At 42.3% G+C, this 22,903-nt stretch overlaps 2 protein-coding genes across 5 annotated transcripts in view; both read left to right on the top strand.

Moving 5' to 3' along the window:
- The first annotated feature begins 376 nt into the window (after positions 1-376).
- On the top strand, positions 377-20,038 carry dennd3a (DENN/MADD domain containing 3a). Its single transcript, XM_035183525.2, has 30 exons — positions 377-530; positions 3,747-3,844; positions 4,042-4,197; positions 4,370-4,505; positions 4,680-4,795; positions 4,893-5,023; positions 5,128-5,239; positions 5,339-5,458; positions 5,602-5,700; positions 5,793-5,912; positions 6,716-6,831; positions 7,036-7,191; positions 7,316-7,412; positions 7,500-7,603; positions 7,740-7,945; positions 8,036-8,195; positions 8,305-8,461; positions 8,900-9,122; positions 10,443-10,522; positions 10,966-11,145; positions 11,340-11,510; positions 12,028-12,157; positions 12,418-12,525; positions 14,561-14,658; positions 16,477-16,631; positions 16,945-17,011; positions 17,218-17,290; positions 17,390-17,508; positions 18,068-18,205; positions 18,335-20,038. The coding sequence occupies exons 2-30, from the start codon at positions 3,764-3,766 to the stop codon at positions 18,527-18,529; spliced, it is 3,804 nt and encodes a 1,267-aa protein (XP_035039416.2). The 5' UTR covers positions 377-530; positions 3,747-3,763; the 3' UTR covers positions 18,530-20,038.
- Positions 20,039-22,213: 2,175 nt separating this feature from the next.
- Positions 22,214-22,903, top strand: part of LOC118124389 (solute carrier family 45 member 4) — a 51,000-nt gene continuing 50,310 nt past the window's right edge. For 2 of the 4 annotated variants that reach the window (XM_035182105.2, XM_035182102.2), the window contains exon 1: positions 22,223-22,394. The gene's annotated coding sequence lies outside the window, so the exon portion shown is untranslated. The other 2 variants (XM_035182103.2, XM_035182104.2) reach the window with 2 other exon arrangements.

The raw sequence follows: 22,903 nt of genomic DNA, 5'->3' as shown, positions 1-22,903 counted from the left end.
CCGAGAGTTGATAGTATAAGTAATATAACAATATAATTTTAAAGCTCATGGGGCGTTCCAGTTGCAACTTCAGACTCGGGGGTCAAAAAATACTTAAAATGACAGAAACCATCTTGGAGAAGAATATGTTGAACTTGTACTTTAACTTTTTCTGGTTAGCTCCATTCACTAACAAGGCGTAGTTTTATCATCTAAACCAGCCACCAGGGGGCTGTCAAGACGCTGCTGGCTTCACTTTTGGGTCCATGTCTATACACTCAGCCCACAGTAGATGGCGCCATAGGAGCTCTTTTGGGACCCAGACCTGAGAGTGGGGTTTTACTTTGAAACGTGTCACACAGGAAGTGATGCTGAGGGCAGTTTGACAGTGTGTGTGTGTGTCTGTGTTGAATCAGTGTCGGTGGCCAGAGACTTTGCATGAAAAGCCGTTAGTGAGAGCTGGAGACTTCAAGTCCAGGAGGTCGATGACAACAGGTGGAAGAACTCTGGAACTTCTCACCTGTGGAAGTGAAATGATCGCGTGAGCTCAGGTCGGTCTGCGCTTCTTTTTAAACTTGTTGCAAGAATCTGGCTCGATTGGTCTCAACGAGGTCGAGTTTTCCTCAATGCACGTTGTCAATATGGATTCAATTCATGTCATCAACGTAATCTGCGTTGGTAAATAGCAGCTTTTACTTTTCTCACCCTAACGTTAAAAGGGAGTTTGTTCAAATTATGCTGACTCAGGTTTTTTTTTTTTTTTAAATAAATCCTACACTCACCAAGGTGTTTAATGTTCCATTGGTTTCGAAACTGCTGCAGAGAGGGTGTGATTTGTATTTTATTATGTCATTCTACTTATTCTACTTATATTTTATTTATCTGATAGGCACAGAGCCAGTTAATCAACATGCAAAATACTGTAAATGAGCCAGAGTCAGCTCTATATGGTCATTTTCATCTATAGGCAGCCTGGACTAACATACATTTACTGATATAAATACAAATATATATGGATAATTCATGTGCATTATACATGTATATGCTTTTATTATACCTAATAAACTGCAGAGTGTATTTGTGTACACATGATAAATCAGAGGTAATTGTTTCTTCACATTAACCACATGCTGCTCAGTCTTTACTGCTTTTCCTGCCAAAACAATGAAATCATGATAAAAACTTGGTAGGAAACAGTTTAAGCGCAAAGTTTTATAAACTGAATTGTAAACCAACTTATCAACATACTTCAATTGGTAGTACACAAATGAATTGATGTTTACAAATTGAAGTTATCAGTGTGTTAGTATGATTCTAATCTGAACAAACCTGTTTGATTTGTGTGTTTTTTCATGTGGGTTCATGATATCACTTGGATTTAATAAAGAAAGACACCTGGTGGTTTTTGGATCAATATCGTGCACAATATAGGAGGAATGTGTTTACATATTCTAACATTGCTCACTGGTCCATCTAGAAACGTCAGCCTCATGTGAACAATGCAATTGCAAAGAACAATATTGAGTCAGCAACTTTCCCATGTGTTTCCATTGAACGGTGCCAATTTGTAAATTCTGATTTCCAATTCTATTGTAGTGTTTCAAGTTTCACTGTGACACCAACGTCACATCTGTGAACTCCTAGAAACACTTAATCTTCTGTGTAAGCATGTTACTCATAACCACATTTATTTTGGAAGCAGTCTCCCTCCTCTATGCATTTCAGTTACATAAAACACACACTTGCCAGTAACTGTAGCATTAACTTGTTCTTGAGTCGACTACTTCAAAAGCTGCCTCCTCCCTGAGCTATGAAGCCAAACTTGTTTGTTAAAGGTCCCTGTGCAGCCTCTGGATGCCTCAGCATGGGGTTACCTCCTCAAAGCTCAACTCTATTATTATTGGGTTTACTGATGGAGGAGTTCTTCCACTTTTCCTCTTCTTATTACTCAAAATCTCGGCAGAACGAAGCAGAAGCACGGATCTTATTCCGAAAGATACAAATTCTCGATGGATTCTCTCTGTTTTCCTCTTTGTGTGCCTCAACAACATTCACGACATCTGGATTTTATTAGATATTTGAGTGTGTGCCTGTTTGCAATAGTTTGCATGAGTAAGATGGTTCTAGAGCCGCTCTAATGTGGGAATCTTCTGAGTTTATGAGCAGCGCAAACAACCTCCAGTCACACACGCACATGCACATACACACACGTACACTTGGTTTACAAAATTAGGGGTTTTCGGGGAATAGATGACTTTAATGTGTGTGTTGTGGTTCCGTGACACAGCAGGTTAGTTAGTCAGAGGCCGGAATGGCCCGAAGACAAAGAGAGACAGAGAGAAAGAAAGCAAGTGTGTTGAAGGTGAAGAAAGAAGAGAAAAGGGCAAAGTCGGGGCCAAAAAACGACAACAAATATAGGATTAAAGAGAAAAGTCGTGAAGCGGTTGATAGGCAGTGTCCAGGGAGGTGTGATGAGAGAAAACAGGAGGAAAGTTGAGAGAGAAAAGGACGAGCTAACAGTGTTGTTTCTTGGGTTCAGTCTGCAGCTGCAACTAATGCAAGTCAGATGTTTACTCTTTGATGTGTTCGCCCACAGATACAGATGCAGTGGGCAGGTAGGTTGATATGGACTTAGAGCTCCGTGCTGTATTGATGATACCAGAGTATGAGTATAAGTATGTAAGTGTACTGCAGGGTTACTTCTGTGAGAAGACTGTGGTTCTCTGCAGCTTTGTTCAGTCGTACGAATGCTAACTTGACCGAACCAACCAGGAACCAGAAGGGAGAGAACATGCCTCCACCAAGGCTGATTGATCACTTTATCACCATATTTAATGTACACGTATTGCATCAGATACATGAACAATATACAAAGAGATGTTCTGCAAACTGCTCACATTAAACCCAGGCAAAACATCCATTCTCTGATATAGTTGAAAGGAACATTTGTTTCCATACTTGAAAACCCACCTGAAAATACCCTTTTTGATCCTTTCCTGACCGATACCATGTCCTTCCACCCAGTTTCATGGTAATCTGTCCTAAAATCAGCCAAAGCAGGATCACATTGTCTTCTTTGAAGAAAAGGACATTAACAATATTACAGTTGAGTGATAAAAATTAACCCGGAGCTGTGGGAACCACAAATTATCTGTATCCACCAAGTTCTGCTTCACTGTTTCCCTCTCAGTTCACTCAGCTGATGCTGCTGACGTTTGCACCAAACCTAACATCTGCTGTGTGTGCACATGAGATTGCATTTGTACATGTGCAGGGGGTAGTGAGAAAAGAGAAGTAAGTGTGTGTGTGTGTGTGTGTGTGTGTGTGTGTGTGTGTGTGTGTGTGTGTGTGTGTGTGTGTGTGTGTGTGTGTGTGTGTGTGTGTGTGTGTGTGTGTGTGTGTGTGTGTGTGTGAGATATCAGCGATTCATGGTTAAAATACACTGACCTTTACCGCAGCCTCTCGTCCTCATGTTACTTTACAAGTGGCTCTCTGTAACTATAACAAGGATGAGTGATCACAGTACATTGAGCTGAATATAGTGACATTCCCAGTGTGTGCGAAACAGTCCAGGTAAAATATTACCAGATGAAAAGGTCTGTTTCGGGATGATCCAGTAACTTTGCCATTAGTGAAACTGTTATTTGTTGTTGCTCATCAATTTGCAACATTTCCTCTTTGGCCACGACGGTCGACAAAGGTCTTCCTGATTTTGTGTTTTTGTCGCATCACTCAAAGTTATAATGTTATGTGTGTGTTTCTCGCAGTGTGTGTGCTGGGCGTGATGGCAGAGCTCCCGTCTGGACTGCTGGAGGCATGTGTGGTGTTCGGGGCCCCCAGTGATAAACTCCGAGACATATACCAGGTATGGACGTCCACAAAGACGGAAGAAAACTCACGTACACACTGTCACATTCAGGAGACATACAAAGTGGACAAATACAAATAAAAAGCCTTGCTTTGGATTGCACTGGATTCTGGATAATGTAGCTCTTCTGTATTTCATGAATCACACAACTGCGTTTGAATAAAAACTTGAAATATATCCCAACTGTGTCGCAGCTTCATCAGCAGAATAAGCTAAATGAACCCCCCCTGCTGGATGCGGAGGTACTGCAAGTCCATGCCCCGCCCTTTGTTACCAAGGAGACCAACTCCAACCAGGCGATTGGTCCGGCGTTCAGCCGTGTCCAGAGGAGGAGGAGCTTCATCAAGAAGGTAAACTCAACGTTTGTATTTTGAAATACTAAATTATTTCATTAAAGTTTTAGGACAGTTAAGAAAGTTCATATTTATGGAAACGTACTTTCTGTTTTGTGATGCGTCGTCCCACCAGCTGAGTCATCTGTGTGCAGTCTGATCCAGTTTTTATTTGTTTTTGTTTTTGCAGAAGCGGCGAGATCGTGTTGCGGAGACATTATCTAATGGAGATACAGCCAATCGTGCCGAAGTGTCGTCAGCGACAGAGGACATCAGTGTTCCCAAGGATCTGGACCTCATCGCTCTGCCGCAGCTGTGCTTCCCTGGTATAGTGTAAACAGCATCGTGCTATATCTTAGTACTTTGAATGATGGTCTTTGGCTGATGTGAGGCATCCACGTGTTTGTTTTTGTTGTCTCCTACATCAGAGCTTGTAGACAAATCCAGCTTGTTTATTTACAACACATGACTCTTGCTCTGCTCTCTCTTAATTTTCAAAGGTGGTCTTCAGTTAGCCAATGAGCAGAAGGACGACAGTTACCACTTCCTGGTTTTTACCGACTTGTTTGGGAACCGAACCCACGGAGTTGTTGTGCAGTACTACAGATCAGTACAGGTACTAACACATCACACTCTCACAGCGTGATGAAAACTTAAAAGAGAATCACAGTGAATCCAGTAAATGCAGATAGCTGCTCTCATTGCTCTGTCAGTCCTGTCAGGAAGGCGTTGTCCAGAATGGCCACCGATGGAATTCATCAAAGAGTCGTCTCTATGCTCCCTTCGCTGTGTGCGTCATCTCCAAGTTCCCCTACTACAACGCCCTGAGAGAATGCTTGTCCTGGTAACAACTTCCGTTAGATGATGGATAACCTGACCATTGTTTAATGTTCAACTTTAACCCCTTCTCTGTATCTCCTACTTTGTCTCTCACCTCCTCGCTCTCAGTCTCCTGGTCCAGTTGCGGCCTGCAAGACAAGCGGACATCGAGGAGACCATCAAGGAGTTTTCAGCCAAACTGTCACTGGTCCCTCTACCACCTCCTGGTCAACTGCACGTGGTCAGAAAACACTCCTCCGTGATTTTCTTCTTATGTTTGTTTTTCCTCTTTTCTTTATCTTTATAGTAACGTGTGTGTGTGTGTGTGTCTGTGTGTCAGTCCTTCAGCCTCCGTCCTCTTCAGGTGGTTCTTCCATCCAGGGAGGATCAGGACAGCCCGGTTATCGACATCGATCTGCATCTACCTTTCCTCTGCTTCACGCACACAACGCTCCTCCAGGTAATTCACAAATCGACAGAGCATCACAGCAGAAAAAAGGGTAAAATATGAATTAATGAAATAATGGGTCCTGTGAGAAGTAATTTCAGTTAAATTGTTAAATGAGAAACAAATATTGAGTTTAGTTACACTCTCCTCTCCAGGTGCTGTCGTGTCTTCTTCAGGAACAGCGGCTGGTCTTATTCTCATCAGACTGGGCTCGACTCACTCTGGTTGCTGAGAGTCTTCTGCTGTACCTGCAGGTCAGTGTCAGAGGAACTTTACGTCTTTTAAATACAGAGAACAAAATTATAAAACTCTCTCCTGAGTTTCCATTCCTTCCTTTCTCTCTCAGCCTCTGTGCTGGCAGCAGCCCTATGTTCCTGTCCTGTCCAGAGGAATGCTGGACTTCCTCATGGCGCCCACTGCCTTCCTGATGGGCTGTCACATCAGTCACTTTGAGGAGGTTGCTGCCGTGAGTTTACCACTGTTACTTTCTATGTTCAGGATTTTTTCTTCTTTTTTTCTGGCTCATCTGCTTTTCTCACCCAAGATGGTGGAAGCAATGTTGGATATTTGGGGATTTTGGTTTAAGATGATATTAAATTAATTTCAGAACTGTTGCTCTTCCCTTTATTAGGGAGGATGTATAATGGCCATGTTCTTGCGTTGTTTATTTAACTGAATGTACTGCTTTACACAAACAACAATCATCACAACCAGGATTAATTCCAAGATAAACAAATATTTCTTCAGCTTTGCCTTAAAACATCTTTGCATTTTCAGCGACAGCAGACAAGTAGGCTATTGTTGAAATGGGTGATCAATGATCAATAAATTAATTGTATTGGTTGAACGCATATATATTAAGGACTGAAGCTGCCCAAGTTAGAAATAAATAAACGTCTTAAGAATAAATAAATAAATAAATACATACATTCAAAAATAAGTAATTAATACGTATATAAATGAAAAAATGTATTCATTTCTTTTATTGTATTTATTCATTTTTATTTTTAATTTTGTTATTTATACATTTCTACATTCATTAACATACCATTAAGTCATTTATTCATTTCTTTATGTATTTATGAATTTGACAGTTTGGCACAGTATTCAACAATAACTGTCTATTCTCCTCTGTATTTGTGCTCATTCAGAGTCTTTAACAGTAGCTGCCTGTCAGTGACACACAGTCACTCTGTGTAGAAATGAATTGTGCCCATTGTACCTACAACAGTAGAGAATGTGTGTGTGTGTATTTATTTTACTGTATAGGAGACAGAGGACCTCATCCTGGTGAATGTTGACGATGGCATCATCCAGTCGTCGGGTTCAGAAACCATCGACCTCCCAGCCGTCCCTTTGTCTGCAGCCGAGAGCTTCATATCACGGTCACACACACACACACACACACACACACACACACACACACACACACACACACACACACAGTGATCCTGCAGTGGATTCTCAGCTTGAATTAGATCTACTCTATAAATACCTGCTAAATCAAATTAAAAGGGGGAACAAAGCTAAGTCATTTAAGGCCACACTAAACAACATAGGTGTGACAGACTTGTTGTCTGTACGTACAGGGCCGAGTGTCTCCAGCTTCATTATGACTTGGAGCTGTGTCATCTCGGAGTGGGCACCGATGCCAATGCCCTGCGGTGCCAACGCAGAGACTGGCAGAGACGACTGAACACACAGATACAAAACATCGCCCTGGAGCTCGTGGTCAACATTTTCAGGTGAGAGCTCTGCAAGTGTCACTGGGTTAATGAGTCTAGAATGAAGTTGTTTTCATCACCCAGCCTATTATGTTGTCTGTCTAAATGTACCTCTGTCTCTCTGCTCTGTTTGTTGCTCTGTCAGAGACGTTCAGGACTTTTTAAACCACGAACACAGAGTTTTTAACAGTGAGGAGTTTCTGAGGACCAGGGAGCCAGCAGACCAGAGCTTTTACAAGAAGGTACATGCACACATTTGCACAGGCAGACACACACTGACACACTCACGCTGACACACGCTGCACGTTTCTCTTTGTTGCCGTCCGTAGGTTTTAGAAACGCATATCTTCCACTCATTCCTGCGAGACAGGCTGAACAGGAAACGGGACACCTTCAGCCGCATGGAGCAGAACACGCGTAACAATGGTCACAGGTAGGATGCCAGTGTTATATCATGACTGATATAATGACAGACATAATTTAGCCTACTTAAACCTCATCCTTATTCCCTCCTGCATGTACCAATCGTTACCTCAACATCTGTCCTCTCACGCTCTCTCTCTCTCCAGGAATCGTGCAATGACGGAGACTCCTCGCCGTCCTCCCATGTCTGAACTGTCCAGGACCGGCTACAGCAGCTACGCCAGCCCCAGCGACCGACTGAGCAAGAGGCTCGGAGCCAGCCTGCCCAACCTGGAGCAACCCGCCAGCGACGCTGTGACCGCCATCAGCCTCAGCCGGCCAGCCTCATTCAGGAAGATGACCCCTGATATCGGTCAGTGTCATCGGAGGAAAAGGAGAAAGATAAAGCGGAGAGACTGAATTAAGAGTGAATTCTTTTCTAATTTGGTTTATTGTATTCCAGGGTTGAAGTTACCTCAGAAAGCAGTGAAGGTTTTCCGTCTCCCAGAGTTCCCCCCTCCTTTGGCCTATCATTACGTGCAGAACTATTATTCTGACATGGTGGGTTCCCTGGGGAAGGCTATTAACGCTACACCACCCGAGGAATCTGCTCTTCTGGCCAGGTGGAACAAATTTAATATCAAATATGAATAAAGTTCCACACAGATAATGAATATCTCAAGTAAACCGAATGACTCTGACTGACAACTACAGTATATGTCTTTGTTCCAGGTACCACTACCTGCGAGGTTTGGTGAACACTGTGTCAAACAAGCGTCTGGATGCACTGGAGGACTTCCAGAGTCTCTATAAGACGGACTCAGAAATCTTCCCCTCCCAGATGGTGAAGTCATTGGTGGACTCCCTGCCGGAGGCTGAGCGGTTACAGGTCAGTCCAGGCCGTCATGAATGGTGACACTATTTCCTATTGCACTGTGATTGTCTTTAATAAAGGGAAGTGAATCCAAGGAAGAGTATTTATGATTTAGTTCAGAGACACAAATTAAATGAGAACAATGGTCACTGACTGTTTAGTTGTTCAATTAACCCAATAAAAACCAACTTATCTCCAGATGAATGACTGTGGGTGTATTCAGGTTATCAATGACTCAGTTTCTAAGCTCTCAATATATGTTGGGTACTGATTATTCAATCATAGTGCTGTTGTTGGATGATAACATTTCTCAGATGTGATATAAACTGTCTATAAATATAGTTTTGTAGACGGAGCTAAAATTATTAATCTCGGATTGATTGTGTAAATAATCACTGGTTACAGCCCTAATAAAATTAATAAAAACAGTTTTTTTTTTAAATCTCTCTACAGGCTGACAGGCGTCCAGAGCTCAAGCGGCTCATCAGCCGGGTCAAGAGGGACCAGGAGCGAGAACAAGCGAGTCACGCCAACGGCCACGAGGAAGATGCCGTAAAGCGATTCAAGCTGCCGAAAAAATACATGCAGCTGGAGGAGTTTGTGAAATGCGTGCAGGAGTCTGGGATCGTAAAAGACCACGGGACCATACACAGGCTCTTCGATGCTCTAACTGTTGGTGAGTCGCACAAGTTGCTTTGTAGAGCTCGTCTTAGTACGCACACACACACACACACACACACACACACACACACACACACACACACACACACACTCATGCACGTAAGTCTTCAGCTGCACCCTCCTTCATCCTTTTTCCAGGCAAACATTTATTCCTTGGGTTAATCATTACCTCACCGCTTCCTGAAGAAAGAGGGCTTATCGTGAAGGCCTCTCTGCTGTTGTAGGTGTAACCAGGGCTCCAGTGGGCATTTAACAGCACTTACAAACCATGATACCCACATACCTTACCTTTCCGGTCCGGGGCCTGTGCTTCCACTGTTTTGCATTGCATTTGGATTTGATGTTCTGAAGAGGTCTGTAGATTTGAGCCTCGGTTCAGACGTTGTTGAGCAGCCACTCTCGGAGTTGCAGTGACCTGAATGTGACCTGACAACATTCCTGCAATCTCAGATTGATCATGTTAGTAAAGGCATAGAGGAAAATCTATCTATTGAGTGTAGCGGACTAGTAGTGAAATATAGAGATATTTGTTTTAAATGTAAGATAAGAACTTAGGAGAGGAAGGAAACTGTGAGAAAAGGGGAACTCACATATTTTTCCAGAAGCTGATGTTTTCACCGGAGTCGTGACCTGAAAAGCAGGAATCTAACGTTGCACTGAGAGCTTATCATGTCCTCCACATTGGTTCAGTTTCCCCTTACTGACCTGCCCTGGTTTATTATGAGATAGAATAAACTGAATATGTGCTGGTATCCACATAGTACTAAAATTTGGTACATTTGATTAGATTAGGGGCGTGAAAGGTCAAAGGTCAATTTAACATGATAGCTCAAGTCTGCCTTTTGGAAATCTGTTCAAATCATTACCAGTCGTCACGTGGACTCAAAGATTACCCGATTGTATTTCACAGTGACCTCATATGAGTCAGGAAAAAAAATTAGGCTATATGTGACTTTACTGCTTCTCGTGGTCATTGACAGAGGCCTGTGTCTGTATGGGTCTGTATGTTGTGTGAAGGGTGTGAGTGAGTGTGCGCTCAGACTTTGTACTGTATGCAGTCATTGTTGTATTACAGTTAGGATGTCAACCCCCCAAACCACTCACACTGCTGGCAGATATGACTGCATGGAATGAGATAAAGTTGGCTCAGTCAGCCACCACGAGTGTGTGCGTGTGTTTGTGTGGGTGTGTGCGTTGCACAGTCAACCATCTTGGAAAATGAGGGTTAAAATAAACTGTGAAATGTTTGTCTTACATGTTTTCTGTCTTTGCTAACACAGGATATTCACAATTTTTGTGTGTGTGTTTGCTGCAGGTCATCAGAAGCAGGTCGGCCCAGAGTTGTTCAGAGTGTTTTACACCATCTGGAAGGAAACTGAGGCTGAAGCACAGGAGGTCTGTACATGTATCTATGTTTTCCTTCTAAATTACAGTATAATGGCTCAGACAATATCTATTAAATATTAGTAATATACATCGTAAGACATCTATCATAAGTGAAAATGCTTACAGTGTTTACAGCCAAGGCTGAAGGAATTATACTAGCAGTCAATAGAAAATGATTTTCAAGCAGAAATCCCTGACATGCTGCCTCTGACTTCTCAGATTTGAAGATTCCTTCTCATATGTGATAGTAAATACTTAATAACAACCCTTAATAAAAATCTATTCTCTTGAGATGACGTTGCACTGATCGATGAAATGCTGCCGGGGTTTGGTTGAAAACAAAACCAGCATCTGCGTACTGTAGCCTTTGATGTCACATGGTTTGACACCAGGATGAATCAGCAGAAACTAAAGATTCCACACTGCTGACTCATATTTAATGTGATTGGCAGGTGTGTTTACCGGCATCTGTGTTGGAGCACATTGAGCCCAGCGAGTGCGTCTTCAAGCTGTCCTCCTCGGTCAAGACGAGCCGCGGCGTGGGCAAGATCGCCATGACCCAACGCCGGCTCTTCCTGCTCACCGAGGGACGGCCGGGATACGTTGAGGTGGCACAGTACCGAGATTTGGAGGTGAGACAAGAGGGAGGATGGAGAGGGGGTCGTTTTAAAGTAGGTTTTCTTGGTATTTACAAATCGGATTAACGTCACGAAACAGAAGTGCAGTTTTATCAGGACTAAAAGCTTAAAAAGCCAGAATCCGTTTAGGATATTGATCCTGTATTGTTGATCCACATCTCTCGTCTTTATCTCCTCTCTCTCCTCAGGAGGTGAAGGTGTCCTCGGCTCCCTTCCTGCTCCTGCGAATCCCCAGCCTGAAGCTGCGCGTTCGGGGCAGAAAGGAGGCGTTCGAAGCCAACCTGAAAACGGAGACGGAGCTCTGGAACCTGATGGTCAAAGAGATGTGGGCCGGACGCAACATGGCTGATCAACACAAGGTAAAGTTCAAATTGAAAAGAGTGTGTGTGTGTGTGTGTGTGTCCGATATGAGGGCATGTAAGTGTGAGGGAGAAGCGAGAATTTGAACCTAGTGGAATAAATGCATGAGAACAGAAGATAATTAGATGTGTTTTTATTACTCACACAGTGCCTCTATTTAGAAATCACTTAGTGTGTGCCTGCGTGTGTGTGTGTGTGTGTGAGTGCGTGCGTGCGTGCGTGCGTGTGTGTGTGTGTGTGTGTGTTTTAACTTCAGTGACTCTGTGGGTGTGGTTGAAATTCAATGAGTCGTACATTACCATAAATACCATGAAACCAGATGATGTCATAATCTGTGTCTCTCACTTCTGTCTCTTTCTAACTCTCATTTACATCTTCTCTTGTCTCTCAATTCCCCTTATTTACAGTATATGAACAGTTTATGTTATTATATTATATATATGAATTTGCTCTGTCCTTCCTGATTTTGCAGCGTGCTCCACATGAAGTTTGTAGTAACTGTGAATGTTCCTCCAGGACCCTCAGTACATGCAGCAGGCTCTGACCAACGCCTTGTTAATGGACGCAGTGGTAGGCAGCCTTCAGAGCAGTAAAGCCATCTACGCTGCTTCTAAGCTGGCTCACTTCGACCGCATCAAGACGGAAGGTAGAGGAAAGATGCTGCTCATTATAGTTGGCTTTGATTTTTACAATCTGAAGTGTTGTTTGCCTTCAGCTTGTTATTTACTGACTCCGAGAGGGGGTTACTGCCTCTATTTAATGCTATTTGCTTAGTAAAACACTTAATTAAATTATATATGAAATGATTTGGAAACTTAATGACTCTTGATGACTCTTCTGGGCTTTTAGAGTTTGTGCCGTCACCACCAGGTAAAGGTCAGTGACTTCTCTTTTGTGTATTTTCAGTCCCCATGATGGTTCCCAAGACGACTGCAGAGACGCTAAAGCACAAAATTAACCCCTCACTGGAGCTCGCTGCGCCTCAGCCTGTGGACGTACTTTTATACACACCAGGTACACACACACACACACACACACACACACACACACACACACACACACACACACACACACACACACACACACACACACGTGCATTGTTTCTGAGCACCATGCAGCCTGTTTTCTTCGAATGTAAAAAGGCAGATGATCATAAAACTGCTACGTAAAGTTTCTCGACACTTCCTCCTCTGCTCTCCTTCACAGAAAAACCACAAAAAGGAAGTTGGTTAGTATTTTGATAAAACTGTTTCAACTAAGTACATTTAATTGACAAAATAAAATCTTTAAAGATTGTGGTGCGACTTTGCTCCTCTTCTGTGGCGACAAGCCTTCCTACCCTTGTGTCCACAATTATGAATTTATGAAGCTGTTAATAGATAACCTACCAAATCTCTTTTGTTGTAGGTCGGTAAAAGCGAATATACAAAATCCTCACACTAAGAAAATAACAATAGCTAACTGCAGTTTTTCTTGTTTTTTAATAATTTGGTAGTAAAATGACTCTACATCCTCTTTCATCAGTGAAATATTAAACGTTGTCAGGCAAACAATAATCCATGTTACCCTGAGAATCATAGAGCAGAAAGTGTGTGAAAAGTCAAGGTCATTTAGAGAATTAAAGGATTTTGTAGTGACTTATAAACTATAAAGCTCCACTTGTTGCTCAATTTAACGACATAGATTGGTGACAAATTAGGAAATAACCCAAATAAGCAGGTTGAGAAAAACCTCCCACACATGGCATGAGGGGGCAACTGAATGATTTAAATTGAATTAAAATATTTAAATATCTGATGTAAAGATTTGTGTTTCATTCCTCCGGTCGAGCCTCCAGAGATTTGTAGGATCAACAGTATACAAAGATGGACGACATGACGGCACTCCCTAAAAGTGAAGCCAAAGAATCTCAATTGCCCCCTGGTGGCTAGTTGCAGTATTTGTCATAAACCAGGTGAAACGTCATGATTGACAGCTGAGACTCACTCGCGATTGGTCGAGAATGTGTATCGCCGGGAGCTCGATGCCACTGCGACTCCACGCCACGATCGCTGCTGCAAATTCTCTGGCTCCAAATGACCTAATATCGCAATATGGCGACGATCGAATCTGGGATATTTTGGCCTAATTTAGTGGCCATCTTTATATACAGTCAAAGGAACTTTTCAACACAGTTAATGATGTTTCTGACTACCGTTCCCCTGCCCTTTAATTTTACAATAGCTGGCAGACTGGAGCATTATTTGGCAGGAAACATCTTACCACAAAGCCGCGTCCTTCAGCGGACCGACCATCTGGGGCCACTTAAATGCCCGGCTGGTGGCAGACTGACCCCCGGCACTAACACACTCATTCTCTGTGATCCACACATGTACAGACACTGCTCACTTCTTCTATAGTCGTCAGCTCTTTGGGATTTCTCTCGGTGAAAAGAACAAATCTGCCTATTCAGATCCTCCCTCCCTGCCTCTCCCTGCCTCCCTCTGACTCCCCCCCCCTCTCCCTCGAGTGTGGATATAGGTCACTGAATTGAATTTGTGGCACACGGCCACCTCACTCCACACTCCTCGCCCCCCTCGCTCCTCTTCATTCCCTTCTCTCTTTCACTTTTTGAATCAAGAGCCCCCCTCCTGAGGTCTCACTTTTACTTGCCTTGTCCCACTATCGCTCTGTGTCTGTCCTATAAAATACAGGACGTTACTCTTTGTTTTCGCCAGCCTTGCTTTTAAAATAGCGATGGACCCGTTAGAGGAAATCTGACCGTTAGGTGAAACCTGGGTGGAGTCAGGCTGCAACATGAAGTGTTTCCATTCAAACCGTTGACTCTTCTCTCCTGGGAGGTTACTGACATTTCAAAAGCACAAGTCACGGAGTTGTTTCTTTTCGCTGTCAGGGTTTTACAAAAGTGGTTTAATATAATTTATGCATCTTTTGTAAACTGCTTTAATAGTAAGTTACTGGTAAAGTTAGGTTAAACACTGGCAGCTGTTGTTTGCTATAAGGTTTTGAGAAATATATTTAACGTGTGTGTGTGTGTGTGTGTTTTCAGGTCAGTTGTGGGTGTCTGTGAGCGGAGGGAAGGTGATGGTATTCGATGCCTCCAGCTGGTCCCTCACACACACCTGCCAAGTTGGCAATGTTAAACTGGTAAGAAAAGCATCCATAGACTAGACCATCTTATTCTACAGTCACACCTTAGTTCTTAAATAAAAAACAATTTAAGAAGAACTGGTAAAAGAGCGTTAAACGTGCTATAATCAATTTGTTTTTATTATTATTATCAGGGGATGAAATAACTACTTATATGTTCAAGGTCATCTTCGGTAACAAACTCACTCTCATAACTGTCATTTCTAGAGTCCACTGGCTCTTGTTTTGATTTTTAAAAAAAGCTTTGTGCTTCCTGGCGAGCACCAAACGACACCGCAGGGGAGGTTTCAGCAGATAAAGAGACAGATATTTCCTTTGGTGGAGTTAGTGGAGAGCAAAATGTGAATGCTAGACAATAACAACACCATTTCACCCCTGTTTTACTGCACAGTGTACACGTGTATAAGTTCAACTCCACGTCTGTGTGTAACAAATGTTTTATTCGCCTGCTTGCCCGCACATATATATGTATATAGTTTTCTTTTTAAAATGATAAATAATAGTTTTCCACAAATCTTTAAGTTTATCGGCAAAATACAAAGAGAGAAACAAGACATGGATATAGAAACCAAGCCTTTTTATCAGCAGTGGTGCCGAATCGAGATAGTTTACCTTTTTCTCCCGTTGCTTCATTTCAAACAGCGCCGGTGTTATCTCAAGGCTTTCAAACAAGGGGAGTGTACCACAGTGTATTATTTTACATTACATTTCTACATTCCTCCTACGGCATTCCTGAGAAAACGTAAACAAGTGGAAGTCGTCAGCTCCTGTAGGTGAACGTTCTGCCTAAACGAGGTTAAGGACGAGTGTAAAGTTTTCGAGGCACTTCTCAGGACCGTGCTAATCACTGAGCAGCACCACAAGCATGCAGGTCACAGTCACATGAAGAACGTTAACTTATCTGTGTGTGAGAAAGATACAGGGAGAGTGTGTGCGTTCCCTGGAGTCCACAATATTTGCACAGGCTCTGCCACAGTTGGACCGCGCTCTTACAGCAGTAGCTGCTTGAAGCCCGAAGGCTGAGTAAAGTAACAAGTGATGGAGAGTAAATGCAGACGTTGATATTAGATGAAGTGTTGAAGAGGACAGTGGGTTTTGTAGTTTCTAAGAACAATGCGCCACCTAGTGGAGAGGTTGGGTATTTCACAATGACTTTTACACCTCCACTAAAATATTTCCCCTAGTTGTTGTGGATACAAAAATATTTGTCACCATTTCCTGAAATCCAAAGTAATCCATTAACTATCATCTTAGATATTTATTGATGTATTCAATCATTCATTCATGGTTTATCTGATAGGGACAGATACATAGACAAACTGAAAACAGCCGTCTGATGCAAGTACCACAGCGTTTATAGAAGAGGCTTATTTGGCTTTTATGAAAATATTAGATTAAACAGAGAGATAAAAGATATATAGAAATATAAAACGAAGGAATATAAAAGTGACAAAGACAATATACAATGAAGCACTTTAAGAATTGTTTACATATAAGATAACGAAAAGTATTTTCGGAACCAGCAAATATTTTCTGGTGTTTTAGTTTGAATAACAACTTGATCAGCTAATTAGGATTTGAACAACTCAACTCTACTGTTTATTTATATACAAATAAAAGTCCAACTGTACTAAGCCCTTTTTACACCAGCTAATCACTTAATGGGCCTTAATCTAAAGGAAACTAGTGTCGCTACTGTAAATCTTCTATTACTCATCCAGACACGTTGTGTGACTGTGGAACCTGAAGACTCTTTGGTTTTCTCTTCTCTGTGTCCGTGTGACTCCTGAACGGTAAAGTGTGTTTTCCTTTCAGAACTGCATGCTGGGAGTTGACAAGGATCAGGTGTGGATGGGCTCCGAGGACTCTGTTATCTACATCATCAGCATGGTGGCCATGGTGTGTAACAGACAGCTGACTGAACACAGGGGGGAGGTCACGGGACTGGCGCTCGACACGGACAAATACAGGTAATGTACACACACACACACACACACACACACACACACACACACACACACACACACACACACACACACACACACACACACACACACACACACACACACACACACACATGCACAGAGTCAGAATAAGACACACCACACTGACTATCAAAGAATTGACACTAAGCCTAAAGTCTAATATTTGACCATCTCTCTATTAAACCATACACAGTATCAAAACACATGTGTAACCTTAGAATTTATTAATGTACAAATCCATTCAAGGTCAAAGGGACATGTAAAGTGTTAAAAAGTACTACTGTAATATGTTCTTCAGCCAGAAGGTGGCATACTCCTGCAGTGCAGAGGGAACAGTGATGGTGTGGGACGTATCAACACTGCAGGTCAGTTTGAAACCAACATGTCATTTGAAATTAGCTATATATTGTCATGAAAGGTCAAAAGGTCATAAAAAGTGATTCAGTTTGCTAATTCAATCATCAACTTTTAAATTTAACTTAACTTTCACTCACTCCTGTTTGACGCTGTCCTCCCAGAAGTTGCAGATTTGTTTCTGGTTCATTGAGTTTTCCGTTTTGAAACCACTCAGGTGAAGAGACACTTCCGCCTCTCCTGTGATCGACTGGTGTCTGTCTCCGGCTGGAACGGGAAGCTGTGGTGCTGTAAGTTTCACACCATCACGTTAATGTGTTAAAGTGGAAATCTGAGAGCTGAGTAACCAAATCATGTCTGTGTCTCTCTCTCTCTCTCTCTCTCTCCAGGCTCCAGAGACAGTATCATGGAGGTGTGGAGGAACGGCTCCTTGAAGCATCGTCTGAATCTGCCAGAGAAACAAAAAGGAGCTACAACGACGTTCAGCTCTTTACTGCTGTTATCTGAGGTGACACACACACACACACACAGACACACATGATTACCTTCATCATAGACTGTATATAAAGATGGATGCCGTGTCCCCACTTCCTCCCACGATCCTCCATCTTGTGCCGATGACATGATTTGGAGCCATAATCTGCGCAGTAGCAATCAGAGGAAGGAGCCAAAGTAGTGAGGTCCCACCGATACACATGCTCGACCAATCGTGAGGCAGTCTCAGCTGTCAATCATGACGTGTCACTTCCTTTTTGGAAATAACTAATTGAACCCAAACTTAATGGAAAAATGTACCTTTGAACAACCATCAGTGTTTAGTTTATGCACTCTGACTTTTTAATGTGGCCCATGTCCCATCCACTAACATGGAGGAGGCAGGGATTATGAGCTATACTGCAGCCAGCCACCAGGGGTTGATCGAGACGCTTAGGCTTCACTTTTTGGAGCAGGCATGTCGTCCATCTTTACAGTCTATGATCTTTCCCTTTCTGTTGCTCTGTATTTTATTTAAGCACTTGTGACTCATGTTTGAGTGTGATATGTGTTTTGTGTTGTGTGTGTGTCAGAGGGAGGAGCTGTGGAGTGTGTGCGTGGACTCCGGAGAAGTGTGTATCTGGTGTATGAAGGACCCTACCAAACCGTTCCACCGTGTGGTGCTACAGGACTGCAGTGGATGTTACTGCATGATTAAAGTGAAAAATCAGGTTATTATACAGCACTCGTGCACAAACGCGCCACACACAAAATTAAACAAACAAATCCCTTTTTATGCATTATAACATGAGCGGTGACTTGGAATAAAACCCCACTATGTGACTTATTATCCCCTCCAGGTGTGGGTGGGTGGTGTCGGCCGCAGCTCCACCAAAGGAAAGGTTTACATCTTGGACACGGAGCGCCGAGAGGTCCTGAAGGAGCTTCACGGCCACAGCGACAAGGTGACGGCGCTCTGCTCCGCCGAGGACCGCTACATCCTCAGCGGTGCCGGCAAACATGACGGGAAGATCGCAATCTGGAAGGTGGAGTAAGCGAGGTCTACGGACTGGAACAAACGGACAAAGTAACTCTGTTCTGTTTTGGAATCTGTGGGAAAAAATACAAAGGGCCAAGTAACAGGAGGGGAATCAAATTCACAACCTCGACCTGCAGCTGCGTCACAGAGATGTGAAGGAATCACATGGCAGTCATGTGAAGTTTACATTAAGCGTCACCAGCTGAGCGGCTGAGCTCCTGCCTGCTATGAAGTGGGGAAATGCTGACATTACCGATTTTACAGGAATATGAAGGACGAATGAAGACTGAAAAAAGTCAAGTGGATGCCGACAAGTTCTGCTGGATTTGTGCTTTTAATCCAAATTGCTTCACTTCACTGAAGGTTTATACATTTTTTTGTATTTATATTCTGCTCCTCCCATGCATTATGTAATGCTGTACCCTGTTTATTGTGAGTTTAATCACACTAGTGTTATGTGGGAACATCGTGTGACTGAGCCGAGCCTCCAGCTGTGTCTCTGAGCCGAATCCCGCAGCTCAAACTACCCTGCAAATAAAACTGGAGAGTTTACCGTCGCTGTGGGGAAGCTTATTATGATGGAAGTTATCCTTTGATGGAAAACACACAGAGGAGAGTGATGGGGAAATAGGGTGAAAGCAGATACAGAGCTGGGACTCGTGACACACCACCGACATGTGATGTACAGTGAGGTGTGTCTCGGAGGAACTTGGATACGTCCTGCAACAACTGGAGTCTGTCAGCGATTAAAAACACAGAATAAGGACCAATCCCCACAGTATAAGCCTGATATAATTTACCTTGCTGTTAAAGTTTCTACATTTTCTTAACAAATATAGTTTGATCTGTTTTAACCAGGAAGGTTTTTGTCTCACAACGAGATATGAAGGTCCTGGTCACGAAAAATAGCAAACAAACCCAAGTTCCTTGCTTTAAAACACTTAATGCATATTAGAATGCAGATATTTATAATTTTAAGGAAAGAAATAAGCCATAAAACACATATGTTAAATATCTATTTATGTGCTGTAGACATTAGTGTTATTTTACAGTGTTAGTGTTACTTGTATTAACAAGGTGAAACCAGACAGACTGATGTTATTGATTCTTCACATATGGAGAACATTGTTTTTCTTACTTTTACTCTTCCTGTCCCGTCCAACAAGTCAACTTTCTGTGACTCCTTAAATTTACATTTATATAGAAAGTGCACTTTTTTATCAAAACATTACCAGTGGGATTTTAGCAATAAAACATTTGGGAGACACCTGAGGTTCGATCAAAGGTTCAACTCCTCCTTCACTAATAAATCTCTACAGTGTATATAACTGTTGAACATGAATGTGACGCGTATTCTTTTGTAATCGAAACTCTGCAAAAAGTCAACCAATGTATTTATATATATTTTTTTCCAACTGGATTTTTGTATGACTGTATGAAACTGCACAATATATATTCTCGAAGATTGTTAGCAAAGGATTTTTTTAAAGCAACAGTGAAAACGTTCAATACACTATTTAAAGGATGTGTGGAGTTTGTCTTTATTTTCCACCAGAGATGACTTTCAGTCGACCTGTGACCTCAGGGTTGCCGAGGACACACATGTCAACTCACAGGATGGGAAAGCAGAACTTTTCATATATATATTATATCTATTGTACTTTTTTCTTTACGTGCTTATCACATTGATCGTTGCTTCTTTCTTGGGAATCACTAAAACACCTTCAACAGGTTGGGTACTACTGTCTGCGCCATGTAGTAAATTCAGGTTGAGCATTTTTGCAATATGGCAAATTCATAGATCTTGAAATTGTATTGCGTGAACTTTGTTTTACTTTGCGCAAAACTAAGTCCTGGAAGCAAATGATCATATTATCACTACTGTTGTGCACTTCTTCCAGTTGACCGAAAGAGGGCGCCACATATTTAGACAGGTTAAAGTGGCAGGCAAGTGTTGATGAAGTTGAGTTTAACAGATCACAACTCCTAAGTAAAAAGCTTTTCTAGATATTCCATTAATTATATTCTCAGCAGAATAACAGTTTTGTTTTATTAGATCTTAGAAAATATGGTTTCAGCCTCAGTGTTTCTATTTTTTCTAACATCTGTTCAGAACTTCAGAGAAGATGAAACCAGGAAGTATATTTATAAACTCCAAGGTGAAACCTACCTTCATGTAGGTTTCTCATCAAATAATATTTTTTCTTGTGCAATTACGTTTGTGCAACTGTTTGTGTGCTGGGTGTTGTTTTGTTTACTGAAAGCCAGAAAGCGGCTGTCAATCTCTCACCATGAGAGTTCACTCGAGCCTCAGCTGCTGTGGAAGATAAGATGTTTTCTGTCTCCCTGCAGCCGTTTATCAGTTTCCTAAAATTCGCTAACTTACAGGAAGTGAGTGCTGTTTGTGCTCTATACTGAAGCTTATTGAATTGACTCTAGAGAAAAAAAGATCTGCTCCGTTTTTCTGGATTGATGAGTTAGCCTACCTCAAAATCAAGGGAAAAAACCCGACATGAGAGCTCCCCAAAAGTGAAGCCAAAGCATCTTGATCACCACCTGGTGGCTGGCTGCAGTATAGGTAATAAATTCCAACTCCGCAATTTGTTTAAAGAGTTCAATTGAAGCAGATATGCCTCAAAATTAAATTACATGAAGGTCCCCTTGAAAGTAAATCCAGCCTCTCTGCTTCTTTTCCAATCCCTGCCGGCTTTTATGCAAATTAGCCATGAGATCAGCAGAAACCAATGCTAGGTCCCTTCTCATTAAACTGTACTGTACTGCAGCCAGCCACCAGATGGCGATCAAGACACTTTGGCTTCACCTTTGGGGAGCTGTCATGTCGTCCATCTTTATATACAGTCAATGGTTAAAACACTTTCCCCTTGAATGTAGTTGAATATACATATAAAGAAGCCTAAAATGGAAAGAGTAAAGATATTTTTCGAATAACAAAAGAGGAATATTCAACTTTATTTATAAAGCACCTTTCAAAACAGTTACAAGGCACTTCACAAGTTAAAAACTAAATATTGAAGGCAATAGTAGCAATAGGAAACAATTTAAGAGGAATGTTAAATATGATTATATGCTATTATTTGATATACATTCTAATAGATAGATAGATATATAGATAGATGATAGATAAATGGATAGATTACTTTGTTGATCCTTGGAGAGAAATTAAGTTATCATAGCAGACAGGCATATTAAAATACAATAGAATAGAAGGTAAAAATACACAAGGTGCAGTGGAAGTCCAATACACTATTAAAATATGATAGAATTTCTATTAATGATAAGGTGGAGGAAGCTATTGGAAATAGAGTAATTTAAAATGTAATAATATGTTATTATATTTAAAATTGCTTTATTCATTGTTTACATTTAAAACTGCTTATTTCATTGTTTGCTTTTTAACTGTTTTCTATTGTTTGCCTTGAATTTCTCGTTTTCAACCTGTAAAGTAACCTTGTGTTTTGAAAGGTGCTCTACAAACAAAGTTTAACACAAATATTTTATCATCACATCATTTTATCTATACAAAAGAATTATACATTAGCCTTGTAAACACATTCTAATGATAATGAGCCCCAAACGTCTCCTTTAACACAAATCAGCTCCTGCTTGTTTTGTGTACCACCGCCGCGGCCCCGCCCCTTTATGCAGATGAAGCCGTGACGTCGGCGGAAGCCATCTCTTCCGACGCTTCTTCCTTTAAAGGCGGATTTAAAGCTCCGACCTCAGCTGCAGCTGCAGAACCACCGAGGCTACACGAGCCGCCGCGGAGCGACCGTCCCACCACAACACCAGCGGAGCCAGCGGCTGACACCACCCGGCGAGGTGAGCTGCGGGGTCCGGCTCAAGCACCGGGGGCCACACGGGTACGGACGGGGGTTTTTTGCAGCCGCTTTTGCAGGCAGGTTTCTCCGGGTCTCCGGCTGTCAGGCTCCGGCTAACACAGCATCTCAGGTTGCTGGTGCAGAGAGGAGGAGGAGGAGGAGGAGGAAGAAGAAGAAGAAGCAGCAGCGTTTACTGTAGTTTCAGGAGGCCCGTGTCAAAAACAAGAAGAGCCCGAGAGGAGCAGACAGGCGCTCAGGCAGAGGTCAGGTTTCTAAGCGGGCTGCTCTAATTATACAGTGTTGTGTCGTCGCTTGTGTCAGGCAGGTAGAGAGGGTTTAGAAACAGACCGGAGGCTGCAGGGCACGACTTAGCTTCATGCGCTTTCATCGCTGCGGTGTCGTAACCAACCAGGAACGAGAGGTTTGCATGTGAGAGCGGAGCTGCAGGTGTTGACAAGCTGACATCATGAAAACACTGAGAAAAAAACAGGACGAGATGCCTGTGGTGCGTTTTTAAAGGTCACAGGATCTGACAGGACCGAGCGATATAT

The sequence above is a fragment of the Hippoglossus stenolepis genome, chromosome 17, assembly GCF_022539355.2.
Source record: "Hippoglossus stenolepis isolate QCI-W04-F060 chromosome 17, HSTE1.2, whole genome shotgun sequence".
NCBI lineage: Eukaryota > Metazoa > Chordata > Actinopteri > Pleuronectiformes > Pleuronectidae > Hippoglossus > Hippoglossus stenolepis.
The sequence above is the reverse complement of the archived record's forward strand: the minus strand, read 5'-3'. Positions and strand labels throughout refer to the sequence as shown.